A 17,307-nucleotide genomic window follows, 5' to 3' on the forward strand; every position below is an offset into this window, starting at 1 on the left:
TTTTGAGAGAAGGTCTTGCTAGATAATCCAAGCTAGTCTTAAATATGAGTACACTCCTACCTTCACAGGCATGTACCAGTCAGCAAAGCTGCAGTATTCTTACGAAGCTGGACTTAGGGCAAAACAAACAAACAAACATAAATTCATGACGATGAAGACTGAGCTTGTCATGGCTGGAGAGATGGCTCAGTAAAGAGCACTGATAGCCCGCCCTTACAGAGGTTTGAGTTTGATTCTTCTGGCCTCTACAGGTACCAGGCATGCACATGGGGACTATACATATGTGCACATACATGTAGACAGAGCACCCATACACATAAGTTTAACTTTTTAAAAAGATTGACTTTAGCACAGAAACATCATATACTAGGTGTATAATATTTTATAAGATAATCACTGCTTCATAAAATGATGTCTCATCTGTTTCAGAAATCTGAAGCCAGAGGCACTCTGGCCATTTCCTGTTGGTGACTCTTCCTTCAGAGTTTCCTGTTCCTTTTTCTTTCCTCACCACCATTTTTCCTACCAGTGATGCTGACTTCGCAGAGTCACCAGTCTTAGGAGTGGATCATTCAGAGAATGGGCTATTGCCTCACACATCTGAGGAGGAGATGGTAAAGGACACACTATAAATATTTGTTGGTTGACAGCTTTGGAACAAGGTCTTACAGAAAAGGCCAATTACTCACCTACATACAGTGTAGGTGTTAACCACTCTGTGACTAGGGGAGGGGTAGAATAGACAGTTACAGGAATCTCTTCAGCAAGCAGCTAAGAACACAAAGAAATGCTTTAGGAAAATCAGTTAGACAAAACCAGGCATAGTGGTGCATAACTATGGTTCACCTAGGGAGGGGAGACTGGAAGACTGGGAGTTCAAGGCTGATCTAAACTATATAGTAAGTTTCAGGTTAGTCTAGACTACAGGAAACCCTTTGTAATGCACTTCATATATTAGCAAATTGTGTATTGTTTAAGCTCATTGAGAAGCTGGCCTGGAGGCAGGGTTGCCTCCTCCTCTGTCACAGCCAAGCATGGTTATGTCAAGTGTTCTTCAAGACCTTTAGGCTGAGGCTGGGCTGACCCTACCTCATGCTCTAACAGAAAGAGAGAGAACAGCAAAGCAGCTCAAGATTAAAAACATTGTGTCATTGAGAGCAGCTGAGAAGTAAACTGTTTCTAACCAGGATTACTATTGTTTAATCCATAATGTAAAAAAAAAAAAAAAACAAAAAACCTACTGAGAGAAAAAGGCTCATCCCAGAGAGAAGGTCCTGCTCTGCCCAGAACTCTGGACTTGGAACGTCAGTATAACTTCCTCAGAGCGTTTCCCCAATTGCTTCGGCTAAGTGATGCTGATAACGTTATCTTTTGTTTGTTGCGGCAACTGGGCTGCTCAGCTGTAGCGGCAGCTGGCTGGATGGACTGAGTATTTTGCTCTCTGCTGTTTCATGTCACAAAGATTAATATCTAGAATAAATAAGGAAGTAAAAATAGTTAACACATGAAACCCTCAAGTAAGTCAACCAGTAAACCGGCCAATAAACGGAAGAGGCACTTCTTAAAACAAGCACAAGTGGCAAACATATACATGAAGAGATGTTCAATCCGTAGCTGTCAGTGAACCACAAAATAAGACCACATGGAGATTCTAGCTCAGCCCAGCCAGAACGGCTAAAACAACAAATGCAGGAGCTAGAGGCCGAGGAACCCTGTCCAGTGTTGGCAGAAATGTAGAGTGTAGCCATGATGGAAATCAACATAGGGACTCTTCAAAAACAAAAACAAGCTACCGCATGATTTAGCTGTATTGCTTTTGGTATATGCCCAAAGTATTGATATTAAAGTCAACATACAGTAGAGATAGCCATAAGCCCAGGTTTATTGTTGACACTAGTCATAAAATCCAAGTTTTGGAATTAGCCAATGTGTCCATCAACAGGCTAATGAATGACGATGACGATGACGACGACGATGATGATAGTAATAATAAGTTAGCCAGGTGTGGTGGGGCACACCTTTAATAATCCCAGCACTCAAGAGGCAGAGATAGGGAGATTTCTGACTTCAAAGTCAGCCTGGTATACAAGGCGAGTTCTAAGACAGTCAGGACTACACAGAAACTCTGTCTTAAAAAACAGAAGAAAGGAGAGAGAGAGAGAGAGAGAGAGACAGAGAGAGAGAGAGAGAGAGAGAGAGACAGAGAGAGACAGAGACAGAGACGGACAGAGGCAGAGGCAGAGGCTATATAATAGAATATTAATCTTCCATAAAGAACAAAGTCACACCATTTGTGGGAAAATGGATGGAACTGGAGATCACGTTAAGTGAAAAGAGCCATCCTGGGGAAAACAAGTGCCTTTTATTTTCTCTTATGTAGAACATACTGGGAGGAAAAAAGCTGAAATGAAAGTAGATGGGTCACTATCAGGGAAGGGAAGGTTATAGAGGAATGCATATAGTCAAAATATATTTCATAGATAAAAAATGTCCTCTCTTCTCTCCTCTGCTCTCTTGCCCTCTTCCCTTTTGTCTCTTCTCTCCCCATTCTCCTCCCCACTTCCCTCCATGTGCTCATGGCCAGCATCTATTCCTCTCCTCTTCTTCTCTTCTCTCATTAAACCTTTCCACATGGAAAAAACAACAACAACAACAACAACAACAACAACAAAACAAAACAAAACAAAATGTCCCTGAAAAGTTCATAGTTATGTACAATTAATATGTACTGGTAAATTTTTTAACTGATTTGACTAAATAAATAAATATTATTAAGTATCCTGAGTGTACTTTTTTGGTAAGAAGCCCATCCTTGGGTCTCTGTTTCCTAATCTGCCCATAGATGTAACTGTTTTTTTTGTTCTCTCTAAGATTAATAGGAATTTCTTTCTATGTTGTACTCAGTTGACACATGTGCCAGGGAGAGTTGGCACAGACCTATCAGTTTTGACTTCGTAGCTTTGTAGATTGGGGAATAGGCAAAGAATTTCTGGGTTTATCCTTCTCTGCACCCCATCTGACTTGGGAAGCTAAGCTCAGGGTCACTCTAATTCTCAGGGCTGCCTCCTTAACCTGCTGTCCCTAGATCTTTCCATAGCGACAGTGGTGGTGCTGGTGGTCTCATAAGTCAGCTTCCTCTTCCTCTGCCAGAGGCAGCTCCTCCATGATTCCCTGCTGCTCCCAGGACATGACAGGACTTCTGGCCTGGCCTTCCTGTGCTTTTTCAAAGGTCAGGACTCCCCAAGAGTGCCCCCAGCCACCCTGTGGGCCTTTTCAGAGTCTCCTATCCATTCCTGATGAGTTTACATTTCCTGCCTCTTCCAGAGATGGACAGGAAAGCCATTTTTACCTGACACCACCTCTTTCTTTCATAACAATCACCTGCTGACATGTAGGGGCCAGCTGAGGGAAGGGGGGTTTGTTCACAGAAAAGGCCACAGATGTTTGAGGTCTGGGCCAATTCTGAGGGAAGGCTCAGGCTGAGCCCAAGGGAGTTTTCATAGATACAAGTGAATCACCTCCATATTTTTTTAAACCAATGAGACGATCAGAAGAAAGTAGAGGGAGAGAGTGCTGCCCAAGGGTCCTTACTCCTGGGGAGAACTGGAAAGCAGTTGGAGATTGCTCTTCAGTCATCCTGCCCCTTCCATTTCCTCTTCTACTTTACCGTTGGCCACTACCTCCCCCTGCAGGAAATGCCACTAAGTGAATAGTCTGTCTCTTGTTTCAGCTCTACTGAGGAACTCCAGTCAGTCTAAGAGACCAACCCTTCGGATCACCTGTGACACAGACTGAGGGAACTTCAGTACTCGGATGGCCACTGGGAAGCAAGTGTGGTAGGATTCTACCTCTGGATGAAACATCTTCAGTTCCCCCGTTTCCCAAATAGAAGACTCAACCCTTCTTCTGAGCTATATAAAGACAAGAAGCTAAGGAACTCCCCCCCCACCACACACACCAAAGCCTAAGGCATATTGAAAATCCCTTGTGAAGTTGTTTCACGTGGTTACTTTTGTCTGCAGTATTTGGTGATGTCGCCTGACAAAAGCTAGAGAATAGAACCATGATTGGATAGAAGAGAGACTCGCATGAGCAGGTCCAGGTACAGAGATGGGGGTGAGGGAGGAGAAGAGCGAGGGTCTCAGAGTGTGGGCAGAATGAGGTGGGACAGGGCACTCACTTGCCAGTATCCTTTGTGAGGCCAAGCTACATCTTGGTCTCTTAGTATGTAGACTCTGGGCTGTGAGAAACTGACGGAGGGGGGTGGGTAATTGGAGAGGAAGTATTTTAGCACAGCTGTGTCCTGTTGACTGGTACATGCAAGAGGGGTCTTGGGTAACCACGGGGCTCTGCATACCCGCAAGAATAGGTCAGGTGCTCTCTCAGCTCGGGTTGTTTACAGGGAAGTGGTTTCCACAGTATGAGTTGGTGAAATGGCAGTGTCATCCTAGAATCACACTTCGAGGGCTCCTTCTCACTCGTCATGGTTTCCCCTACAGAGCAGATGCTTCTGTCCTATTCCACAGCCGTTCTAGCCACACAGGTGTGAATAAACAAAGCTACCACAACTCTTGGACAGCATAACCCAGATGATTTCACCCAGGGCCTCAGAGTGAGGGCATGAGTTGGGGCCTGGGCACTCAGCCGCCAGAATCCTCCTTGGAGGATTAGAGCAGAACCAGCAAAGGGCTGAGTGAGGAGCACAGCCAGCCTTTCAGACCCTGATCCTTCCTGAGAGAGTCTTCAGGAGCCAAAGTACACTAGTCAAATGCCATTAAGGCCTATCAGCTATGGGAGCTGAGCATAACTGGCTAAGCCTAACTAATCTGAAAATGTTCTTAGCCTTTGAACAATGAATTCTGTACCTAAGGATTTATTTCCTACCCAGAAAAATCCAATTCCTCCCCAGTGCGGGGGTGGGGTGTGGGAGGTCATCTGCACACGCGTGTTTGATCTCCAGTACATTTACATCAGTTTAAAATCGGGTGTAACTTAAATCACCTAGCATGTAGAAACATTTCTTAGTCTTTACAAACGGTGTAATGACATGAGAAATGTTTACATTATTAAATACATTTGAAAAGCCCGAAATGCAAATTGGCTCATTTTAAGCAAGACCTACATGATCTTTTTTATTTTTATGCTGTTCCTAGAAAAGGGGACTCCAAAGCTGATGGTGGGTCCCATTTGTGTGTTCACTTCTAAAGGATCCCCTGTGTTCCTCAATATGGGCACTCTTTACCAGTGACTCATTGTTTTAAGTTCTCTCCCTTCCCCCAAGCCCCACTGACTGCTACTGGAGTTGGGTGGTGCTGGTGACACACCGGCTCTGCCCTCTGCATGGGTTCCAGAGTGGGTGTGTAGTTCCATTTTTCTGGTGGTTCCGTCAACACAGTAAAGAGTAGTAATGTCTATTTAGTGTCAGATTTGGAAGATAGTCCTTTATGGGGCAACAGGAAGTACACAAGTCAACACCTCCAAGATAAAGGGCCCCCCGGTGCCTGAACTTTTCTAATCTACAGAGCAAGGGGGAAGAAAAACACATCAAATACAAACTATGAATGCCCTTCATATGCCTCCAAAGAAAATCAACAATAGCCCACACCTCAGTCTATGCTACATCCCTCCCCAAATACAGAAGCCTGTATTTCCTTTGGGATATTAGCCTTCCTTGTCCTTCTGCAACTTTAAATTAATATGCAATTATGTAGACATAGGTACCTTGATTAACCTAAGAGAATAGCAAAACCCACCACCAGTAATTGGTTAGGAAGTCAAATTTAAAAGAATGTAAAGGGTTTTTTCCCTCAACAACAACAAAACAACAACAACAACAACAACAACAACAACAACAACAACACACTCTTCCCTGAGCACAAACAAGAGAAGGACTCATGGAACTGTGGTAGGGACTGGCAGTCTTTCTGGAAACACATCTGAGGGAGATGTGCTTCTAGTTGGGCAGCTGTATCTGGGACCTGGGCCATGACCCACTCTGTACCTGACAGTTGAGGTCCATTAGCTCAAGCTTCTGATTTAGGTTGGATTGGCTTCCTCCTTAAAACAGCTAACACCTTGAGAAACAAAGAACACTCTACCAAAATATGACCTGGCTGAGCACAGAATGGCCTGGATAGAAAAAGGCCATTAAGTGGGTTTTGTTGTTAAACTTTTTACTCTATAAAAAGTGTGTTTATTTATTTATTCATTCATTCACTTTACATCTCGATTGCAAGCCCCCCTCCTCCCATGACTCCCAATCCCACCCTCACACACTCCTCCTCCACTACCCTAGTTGAGGGAAGACTTGTGGGAGAGTGGGGAGAAAGATTGAGGGATCTGGGAGGGGTCAAACACACCACAAGAAGACCTACAGTGCCAACTGACCTGGGCCTATGGGGGCTCACCATTAGCATTCCTTCTACGCTCTCTCCCCTTCTATGTAATACCTAACAGTTACCTGGCAACAGCCAGGTAGGCCTAGATTACTGTAAAAGGGGCTGTTTGACCCCTCTTCTCTCTCTTACTCTCTCTGCCCCTTCTCTCTCTGACTCTCTTCTTTCCCTGATTCCTTTCTCCCTCTCTCCCCATACCCTCCCACTCCTCTCCATGTGTTTCTGGCCTGCCTCTCCTCTCCTCTCCTCTCCTCTCCTCTTCTCTCCTCTCTTTTCTCTTCTCTGTCTGTCTATCTGTCTTTCTCTGCCTTTACTCCCTTCTCAACTCCCCTTCCCATTCCCTAAATAAACCCTATTCTACACTATACTCATCGTATGGCTGATACCTCAGGGGGAAGGGATGCCTCAGCATTGGCTCACCAAAGCACCTCTCCTACCTCACCAAACCATGCTTATATCAAAATATCTTAGCTCTTTCTTTTTGTGAAACACAACATTGGCTCTGTGACTTGGATTTACAAACTTTTAGGTTTCAGGAGTTCATATTTACTTGCCATCACACATGGACTTTCCAGCCATTGGATCACTAAAATCTAAAACTCTCCACCCAATTTAGTCTTGTTTTGAACCTCTAACCTTGGGTGGGTGAGCTCTCTCTCTCCCTCTCACCCCCTCTCTCCTCAAGATGTTTTCCTCCCAGGCTTCTTTCTCGTGTGCTGTTGAAAAAAAATCCTAGGTTGGGCCTATGTAGACCTGTTCTCCCTTGGGCTCTGCACCCCACAGCTCGGGTGCTGGTCCCACAGCTCAGTCACTAGATTACTGTAAGACAATCTAGTAAATCTAGCCTGGCTGCTCATTTCATTCTAGTTATTAATTTATCCACAGGATGCTGTGGTATGATTAATAACTCCTTCATTCTTGTTATTAATTTATCCTCAGAACACTACAAGTGGTAAGATTAATAATTCTACTGTCACCCAGAAGGGAAGGTCTTTACCACTACTCCCAGGCTCCCTACTGGGATGCCTCCCAGTCGAATTCAAAAGCTAATTTTGGCCCCATTATCCACAAAACAATAACTCTTAAATGGCCCCTTAGTGATCCAGAAAATGGAAAGATTTCTGTGTAGGTTTCCCCCACCCCACCCATTCTCTCGCAGCTTTATTTCTTTGCCTTCTGCTCCGAGTTCCCCATCCTCTTGACTCTGGGGCAGCTGCTGCAGCAATGGCAAGCCTCAGCTCACTGCAGAGTTGCTGACAGACAGAGTTGCTCTCACCCCTACCTAGGTGCTTGTCTTCTCACCCCACTGCTTGCCTGCCCACAGGCCCTCACACTGCTGCTCCATGGCGTGGGCCAGGAAATAGGCTAGGTTTACTCATTCTCCAACCCCACCCCTCATACTGCAACTGCTGCCCACCACCAAACTGTGCTGAGTGCCCCTCACACTGTGCCGCTTAGATTCATCTATGTTTGTCTCTGCCATACTTCTACTATTTCACCCTAAGATATATAGCATACTTCTACCACTGCATTCTAAGGTATAACACATTCCTCCAGGTGGAGTTATAGCTTCAATGCCATCTTGGTTCAGGGCAGTCTTATGACTGTCTGCCATCTTTGTTGTGGGCAGATAAGGTTCTCCTATGCTATTGCTTCAGAGTCATCTTAGCTAAGGGTGGTCACATGACTGGCTGTAGCTTCAGCACCAACTTGGTTAAGGACAGTGCCATGACTACCCACTGTTATGAGTGGTCTCCATTTCACTGCCTTTAGAACAGCCTGACTTAAGGTCTCCAAAGATAGTTTGCAATTAAGATAAGGTTTTCATTCCTTTCTGCCCTGATAAATAATAATTTTAATATTAATTTAAAGATTTACAACAGTAAAAAGGTTAAAGATCAATGCCTTACATATACATTTAGCCTTATTTTTGCTACTGTCATTAAATTACAATAAACTTTCTTATTTACTATATACATTCTACCACAAATAATTAAACAAACACAGGTTGTTTAACTCAGATATACTTAAAAGATACTGGCTCTCAATCTTATCAGAAATCTTCTAAATGTAATGTTAAATGTTTAAGTTTATTATAACAGATGGAGTCTCTCAAAGCCTAACAGTGACTCCTCTCACCCCACCCCCAGGTCTCTGAAAATATATGGGCACGGTGACAAGACTGCCTGGATTGTTGTATGATAACCACTGAGAAACAATGCTCTATTGTGTTGCCTGATGCTAGGGCTTGGCCTATACTATGGGCAAACAGAAGATACCCAGAGACTTAAATGTCTCATATTGCCTATGACAAGGTGAGTGAGTCATTTTGCCAATGTTCCTATTCCACAGAAAAAAATTTCTTGTCTTCTGGGTCAAATGGACAGACTGACCTAAAGAAAGCATGAAAAGGGCTGTTTGTTTAGCCAGCCACACAGGTGGATAGTCTCCTGTCTGCTAATCACTTAATCTCCCCACTGCACCCCACTACCCACCTTGTAGAGTTGTACTGAGCCTGTCCACTCTGACTGTCATGAACATTTGCTTCTCCTCCTTTGTACTGAGGACATCTTAAAGATGATCAGAGGCATCCAGAATAGCTGTAGGCAGTGTTCCTGGTGCTTCAGCCCCAGCATTCAGATTGGTCCTAGCCAAGGAGATAAGGAACAGGGGGAGGGGAATAATGAGTTAGAAACCATGGGTGGGTGAATCTTGCATCTCTGACTGATTAGCAACCAGGATGTTTCTTTGTTCATGCAGATTCCATAAAAGTGACAAGCATATGATTTCAAAAGAAATACAAATCACGTCATTTTGTTCCTGGACAAGTGTTACTGTTAGGGTTTGAAAATCACTGAAGGAAGACCCCAGACCCAAGTAGTATGCAAGAACAAAGAGGGTTTATTCTGCAGAAAAAAAACAGCATCCTAGGGTTACCATTGCTTCGGGATGGCGACCCAGATAAAGATATTCAAGCTCCTTTTATATAACAGAACTGCTTAATTGATTCTGAGAAAACAGACTTCTAAAACCTAGAGTATATTCCAAGGAGTAATCAAAAACATTAATTGAAGGTCATAAAGAAGAAGCTAAACATATATACCACAGGTGCAAGGACAGGAGATAAAATATTGACTGGGTTTATCTATACAAAATGGCAAGAACAACTTAGTTATGGTTTTTAACTCTCTACGAACCTGTAAACTAGTAACAAATGATGAATGTTTAGCTAGATAATTACTCCTAGTGGATATGCATGTAGACATGCCCTATTATAAACCTCTTATTCAACTTATGGCCTGAATGTATGTGTAAACGCATAGTGAACTTTTTACCATGTGATCATACGCTCTGAAAGTACAAGTGCTGAGAACAAAGAGCAAAGACAGGTCTCCCTCCCCTTTTCTTCAACTTGGGTTCAACTTAGAGCTAGGCAATTCCTGCTGAGGATAGAAAAAAAGCTGTTTTACCTAACCTCTGGCTGTTTTACTGTGAGGTGCTAAACCAGAGACTGCAGCTTCTAGCCTCAGAGACACCCAGACAGGCAAATTGTCTGTGGAAGCAAATTACCTTACACTTAGGATGGTTAGCAAATGGTTTATGACCTAGTTTCTGAGTGGAGACAAAATGAGATTTTTAAAAAAGGACCCTTCATTATAAGTACAGAGAGAATAGGTATTATCAATTTCAAATCATTTTAGACTACATAAACATTTATGACATATAACACTGTATTCTTCAGGAAAGTAAAACATTAAACGGATTGAAAAATATCTGAGTCAGTCTAGGAGAGTTCCCAAGCCTTGAACCTGCACAGTTGTTGAAGTACAATTTGTGAGTTAGCCTTAAGTTTCAAAGCTCTCCCAGGCTGCAGACTTGTTCTATTCATTCACGTTCTGCTGTTTAGTTAAAAGACCTCACTGTACCTTAATGTGATTCAGTCTCCATATGATTGACAAACTCTTATATTTCTTTTATATACTATATTTATATCATATATATCATCAAAGTTTGCTTTAGGCAAACTATCTTTGTTATTAAGGTTTTATTTTCTGGGAACAATGTCCAGTAGAATACATTTAGGAGGAAGCCTGTAAACTGATCAGTTGCCAAATCTATTATTTCTGAGTTTGCTTAAGGGCAGGTGTGCCAAAGGAACTCTGGGCCTGTCCAACTTTTTGTGCTTTTCACAATCTCTATGGCAGGCAAGGAAGAGTCCCAAGTAGGGCCAGATAATAAGTTAACTCCTTTGAGAGTAGAAGAAATTCTCTGGGGGAAAGACATAAACGAGTCATAATGTAAAAAGTCCCCCATACATGCAACACATAGAGATTAGAAACCCAAGACAAAAGACAGCACAATGGCAAAGACAGCATCCGGCTCAACTTTGCTGGACCGTGTGTGCATCAGACTGCTGTGCTGGCTTCATGGCTCTCTGGCTGTGTGCCATCTGAAGCTATTGGTTTACTAGAGGCAAACTGATACTTCTGGAACTCTCTTAGGGCATCTGAAACAGTGGTGACTAAAACAAAGACACCTACATAATGACACTCAGAGTTTAAGCAGGAGTTTCCACAGTGGCCATGACAGCCGTGGCCATTTTGGCAAGTTGACTGAAGTCTCCTCCAGTTTAGGCAGAGAAACTCAACTCAAAGGAAGAAAGGTTTATTTTGGCTCATGGTCTCTGAAATCAGCCAGGGCACTTTCACCCACATGGTGAGGCCTTATCATGGCAGAAGCATGTGGAGAAAAGCTGCTCTGCTTGCTAGTGGCAAACAAAAAGTAGGTCTCTCTTCTATGTTTCTACCACAGAAATCCTATCCAATTCCCAAACCCATTAAAGTATGACTTCATATAATCCATGAGGGATCAATCCTTTGATGCATAAGCTTTCTGAGGATGTATGGCATGGTGGCATACTCCTTTAATCTCAGCATTCAGGAGGCAAGGGCACACAGACTTCTGAGTTTCAGGCCAGACAAGGCCACATAGTGAGACTGTATCTCAAAACAAAAACAAAACCCAATATCAAATGGGCAAGGCATAAAAACAATACCGAGTTTAGAATAATCTTCAAAACCGTTCCTAAACAGGTTTGATTTATGGTATTCTAATACTCCATTGAATGGGATAACTATTTAAATGGTGACTTTTTCTAGAGAAGGCTCATTATGAGTTGATTCGCAAAATAGCCACCATTTTAGGGTTCCAGATCCACACTTCCAGCATGAAGTGGAGTTACTCCGTGGAAGTCTCCCCATTCTCACCTCCCCACCCCTTCCCACCACACTCCCAGCTTCCATTTTACCAGCTTCCTAGTCTTTGCTGTTATTCCTCTCAACCAATAATTCTGACTTTCCAGAAAAATAAAATAAAACTCAACACCAGTCACTTGTTAAAGAGCATATTTATTATTTCTCTGGTATAGACAAAGCATCCATTGTACATTTGTCAGTTCATGACTTTGTCATCACGTCTACCTAGAATAATTGTCACCAAACACAGTGTGAGCAACTGGGAGGGGGGAGGAGGGCTGAGGAATGTGCCCTGAGGTCTTTCAGAATAAATAGCTACAAACACAAATGTGACAATAAAATAAATTAAAAAATTAAATAGTATTAAATCAATAGGATTAAATTAAATAAAAATTCAAGTGAAGAGTCCCTGGATGTGGCTACTTGGCAGCAAACAGCTTATAGGAGGGGGAGATTTGCAGGTGGCAGGAATGTTCTGGGGCTCAAGCCCCTGCTCTACACGGGGCCCACGGAGGTTTGGGGGTTCCTTGCTGCCTCTAATCTCAGGCATTTAGTTCCAGCTCAGTGATGTATTCTTGGACCCAGGTCTCTTTGGGGTCAGCGCAGATCTGCCGGTTTCTCTTGGTCAGGAAACTATACGGAGAGACGAGAGTCAAAGAATTAAAACATCCTACGGGAGAGTCTGATGTCCTCTATTGTTTCCCCACCCCACCCGTCCTCATCGTCGCTCTCCAGAGCCTCTCTCACTGGCCCCTTTAGATCGTCCTGTGCTTCCCTTTTTGTGACATACCAACCCCCAACCCCTGCCCCTGTGACTGAGAAACCCTCTCTTACAATGTTCCACAGGAAATGTTATCAGGAAAGAAGGAGAACAGAACTTACATGACACCCGGCTGGGAGCAAAGGCTGCTGGTCTCAAAATAGTCAGCAATGAATTTTCGTGGAATTTGCCGTCCATAGGAGAAGCAGCAGGCAGTCGGGGTGTCAGCTCCATCTGCAGGGGAAGGGACAGAACAAATTCTAGTCATCCTTGAGCAGGACAGGACAGCTACTACAACTTAAGAGTCGAGGAAGGCTGCCTTCTTGGGGTGGGAGTTGGAAGGCTGAGGCTCTGAAGGCATTTGGGCATTTGGGACCAGAAATATCCCCATGTCCATCTTTGTTTCTGTCCTCTGTTCTCTCTGGATCTTCACTGTGGACTTTCTCTTCCTCTGTTTTCTGCCCTGTGTCATTCCCACAGCTTTCCCTAATACCAGTCAGCAAAAAGGACACCAGGGTATCACATAAGGCATCCCAGAGGCAGACTTCCGTAGGAATCCTAGGACTGACTGGTAAGTACACGGCAGCACTAACCTCACTGTGATTTCAAGTTCTGGGTACCTACGAAAGGTTAGAGCTTTCTACCCCATAGAAAGGAAAATAAAAGTCTCAAAGAGAAAGACCAGTTTCTTTTCTCTTGTAAACTCTGAAGCCACAGAAAAGACTGCTGTGGTCTGCCTTAGATCAGAGAATGGGACACCTCCTGTAGCAGCGTGGACTCACATGGCGCTGAGAAGACTTCGTTCCAGAGCGCCATGGTGCAGAGAAGAACAGCAAGGGCAGCGGTGGAGACCTTCATGGTGCTGAGCAGGTAACAGAGGGTGCGCTTGTCAGCAGAGCAGAGAAGGGACTGGTACTCGCTGCCTCTTGTGTCCTTCTGGTGTCTGAAGCCATATGCTGCTTCTCTTATAGGTAGCCCTGGCCGATGAGGAAATGGAATCTGGGGCTGTGTAGGGAAAATTTTAAGTACAGCAATGGTGTCATGTTGAACATTACACAACCCAGGGTCCCCGGATAACCACAGGGGCTCAGGATATCCAAGAATAGCATCTCTGAGATACAACTCTCCACTCGTGACCTGTTCTTACTTCTTGTGAGGAAGTAGTTTCTCTTATGAGCGAGAGGTGGGGTAGGACAATGTCAACCCAGGGCTATTCTTAGCTGATCCCTTCTCATGAGAACCCTTCTGTGAATAAACACTCCAACCCCGTTCCTTGCCATGGGATAGAAACTCTTGTTGTTTTTCAGCTTTTCTGACCACATGGAAGAATAGCTGTGGATGGTGGTACAACAACCTCTTCTACCACCACCAGGAGGGGCTGAGTTAAAGCCACCCAGCTCCAGCCATGGGAACATGAAGTCACATTTAAGACATCTGTCCTATCATCAGCCACGAAATGACTAGGCCACTAGGTTGAACATTAGTTGTGGATCATAAAAATACTTCAGTGTGGGTGTTGATATGTGAGAAGCCTAAATATAGTTATGCCCATTAAGCTAGAAAAAGCCTTTCTAGAAAAGAGTTTTGTGGAAACAACCCAAATTTAAAGCCATCTTTAAATTGAGACAGCTGGTACGGAGTCATTATTACTCAGAACTAAAGAAACTTAACTTTTCACTAATGAAAGAATTATAGATTAAATTATATAGTACATACATTGGACTGCTTATTTATGAAGCTCTTAAAATTAATAAAATGACATAAATATATTCATAACATTGGTGATAAAGACATTGAGAAACATTGTACAAGTTTTACAAAGTAAAGAATTCTACAAATATTTGGAAATATACAGTTTTTTTTCACCAAACCCAGGCATTATAAATAAATAATACTAGATTATGTTTTTAAAAAATCACTAAAAATAAAAGCTTTAAAGAATTATTAATACCTTGTGTAATGGGCCTGTGAGTGATTAATTTTCTGATATTTTGAGATTTTCTTCTTTTATTTGGTGAGATATTATCTTCCTGTTCACTCACATACTCAGGAACTCACTTAGTTTAAAGCATTTTCAATATCACCATTTAAAAGTAAACAGTTATCAAATGTTTTACCTTTAATGTTTTTAATTTCTGAGGCAAAGTCTCACTAGGTAGCCAAAATTATGATCCTTCTGCCTCAGGCTCTGGAGTGCTAGAATTATAAGCATGTGGCATCATGTCTGAAAGAAGGTGCTTGTGAGTGTGCATGCGTGTGTGTGTGTGTGTGTGTGTGTGTGTGTGTGCGCGCGCGCGTGTGGTCTGTGTGTATGCGAATGCTTGCGTATGTAGAGGCCCAAGACTGATGTCAGGAATCATCCTCCATCGATATTCCATGTTACTTATTGTATCAGGGTTCTCTTAATCAAATGCAGAGCTCACGAACATGGCCGCTCTGTCATATTATCCCCAATCTTTGCCCTTCAAGACAAGAGTTAACAAGCAGGCTGTGGTAAGACAATATTATGATTGAAAAAATGTCCCGTCCATTCTAAGAGACTGGAACTTTTGCTGGATCTCACATTCAGAACTAATAATATACCTTGAGATCACTTAGGACTTAAGACTGCTATCCTACTGTCAACTCAGCCTGCTTTTTTTTTTTTAAAAGCTCCAGCCTACTTATTTAACCTGCCTTTAAGAGAATAATGTAACAACCAACAGTATTTGCCTTGGGTTTCTCATGTCATCAATGTTTACAATGTAAGCGAAAGCATTGCTACAGTCTTAGATTATGTACTCTTGCACACCCCTGGACCAGAACAATGCATGTGTACCATTTGCTGAAAGTAGAAAATACTGAGGTTGAAAACACCCTTCTAAAATGAACACCAATTTATGGATATTGGCTGATAGGCAGTGATGGCTTGTAGTACAATTTGTTGTCCAGGTCAGTTGGCACCAGTTGGAGCCAGTGACTAAATCCAATCTTGTTAAAGATTCCTATAATGTGTCCCTTTCCTTCCCCAGGTGATGTTTTCTGTGCTGTGTGTTTTCAGTAAATACAGAGCAACACCTGTGTTAGGGACAGTCATACAACTGACAATTAGTCACAGAATAGTCATACAAGGGACAGAGGCACACAGACACAGACAGGCAGGCAGACGGATGGACAGACAGACAGAGTCATACACAGATACAGATATGGAGACAGATCTTCAGAAAGACAGATTCAGTTTTATGTCAAAGACAGGACAGAGGACACAGGGAGCATGAAGTGGAGAAATCAGGTCTGGACTCAATCTTGGTTCAATGACCAAGTGGGGAAGTGCCTTTCTTTCCTTCCTTGATGGGATACTGATGCACTGTCAATGACTCGGACCCTGTTGCTAATGTGTTTAATCATGCAGCAGACTACCATGACCACTGGCATTTAGGCAGGCACTGGGGATCTGGACTCTGGGCCTCATGCTTTCAGAGCAAGCACTGAACCATCTTTCTAGCCCTTGAAAAAAGATTTTGGTAGATAGACTCTTTTTACCCAACTGCTTGATACTTTGCTTTGACAAATGGTTGAATCCTTTCCTTTCCTGTCCTTTCCTTTCCTTTCCTTTCCTTTCCTTTCCTTTCCTTTCCTTTCCTTTCCTTTCCTTCCCTTTCCTTCCCTTCCCTTCCCTTTCTTTCCCTTCTCTTTCCTTTCCTTTCTTTTCCTTTCCTTTCCTTTCCTCTTCTCTTCTTTCTTTCTTCTTTTTCTTTTTTTAAAGCTTTTATCTGTAGATCCCATATTCTAGCAGGGATAAATGAAGTAAGTGACTAGGGACCATAGAACTTGGCAGGAAGTGCTATGGGAGGAAAAGATCAGAGGAAGGAGGGATGCATAACCTTCTCCAGAGGGATTCAGGGCTTCGTAGAAGGGCTGCAATTTGATAGGGTCTTAAAGCACAACATCAAGGAACCTTCTTTCAGTAAAGACATTACAGAAATCCACAACTCATCTAACTGCAGAGTTGAGGAGCCACATAATTACTGCACCCAGGACTCAGGAACCATTGGGTAAGAGGGGACAGAATGATTATAATAGCTGGGGAAACAGGAAGTCTGCTGTGATGCTGCCTCCTAGAAATACCAGAGAAGCTACACCAGTAGAGTACCAGCAACATGGCTGCCTGAGCATGACCTGAACAAGGACAAAACCAACACAGAAACTAAAGTGAAGGAGGAGCTCAACCTACACAAAGAACTACTGGCAGCCAAGGAATGCTGGGAATGGGACATGGGGAATAGTCATCCTCAGGGAAGAGAGCTGAAGAGGTCATCAAGTGGTTATCCAATACTAAATGTCTCTGTCTCTGTCTCTGTTTCTCTCTCTCTCTCTCTCTCTCTCTCTCTCTCTCTCTCTCTCTCACACACACACACACACACACACACAATGCACACGTGCATATATATGTAATGACAAAGGAAAAATGGTCATGAGTTTAAGAGAGTGTAAAGGAAAGAAAAGGAAAGGGAAATGTATGTAATTATATAATAATCTCAAAAGGGTTAAAAAGGATCACACAATATCTCAATATATTGAACAGAGTGGTAGGGTATAACTTTGTGGGTTCAATGGAATGACAGAATTTTGGGGAACAGTTATGGTAAAGCTAAGTTGAGGTGGGCTGAACCAAAGAGGCTTTAAAATCTCCCCAGGAGTAGTCATTCACAGGTTAGATCCAAGAAAAGGGCTTCAGACATCAGCAAACCAAGGACACACTTGGGTAGGCTGTCCCTTCCAAGTGTCTACGGAGTCATGATTTTTTTCATTTTTCAATTTTTATTATGATTATCATTACTACATTGCATGTTGTGCATGCACACATGTGTTCATGTGCACATGAGTGTGCCTTGAGACATAGCATGCATGTGAAGGT

General features: G+C 43.0%; 1 protein-coding gene and 1 long non-coding RNA gene across 2 annotated transcripts in view; one reads left to right on the plus strand and one right to left on the minus strand.

Annotated features, from left to right (window-relative positions):
* Nucleotides 1-12,046, plus strand: part of LOC103693406 (uncharacterized) — a 78,500-nt gene extending 66,454 nt beyond the window's left edge. Inside the window, exons 4-5 of the long non-coding RNA XR_005490392.2 lie at nt 3,731-4,102; nt 8,546-12,046. This is a non-coding gene — a long non-coding RNA (uncharacterized LOC103693406). The remainder of the gene's footprint in view (nt 1-3,730; nt 4,103-8,545) is intronic.
* On the minus strand, nt 11,787-13,337 carry Ccl3 (C-C motif chemokine ligand 3). The gene is given in 3 exon segments (NM_013025.2): nt 11,787-12,283; nt 12,533-12,644; nt 13,193-13,337. Coding segments are annotated over 3 exon segments (279 nt in total). The 5' UTR covers nt 13,269-13,337; the 3' UTR covers nt 11,787-12,192.
* Nucleotides 13,338-17,307: the final 3,970 nt, after the last annotated feature.

Source organism: Rattus norvegicus, chromosome 10 (genome assembly GCF_036323735.1).
Source record: "Rattus norvegicus strain BN/NHsdMcwi chromosome 10, GRCr8, whole genome shotgun sequence".
Classification (NCBI taxonomy): domain Eukaryota; kingdom Metazoa; phylum Chordata; class Mammalia; order Rodentia; family Muridae; genus Rattus; species Rattus norvegicus.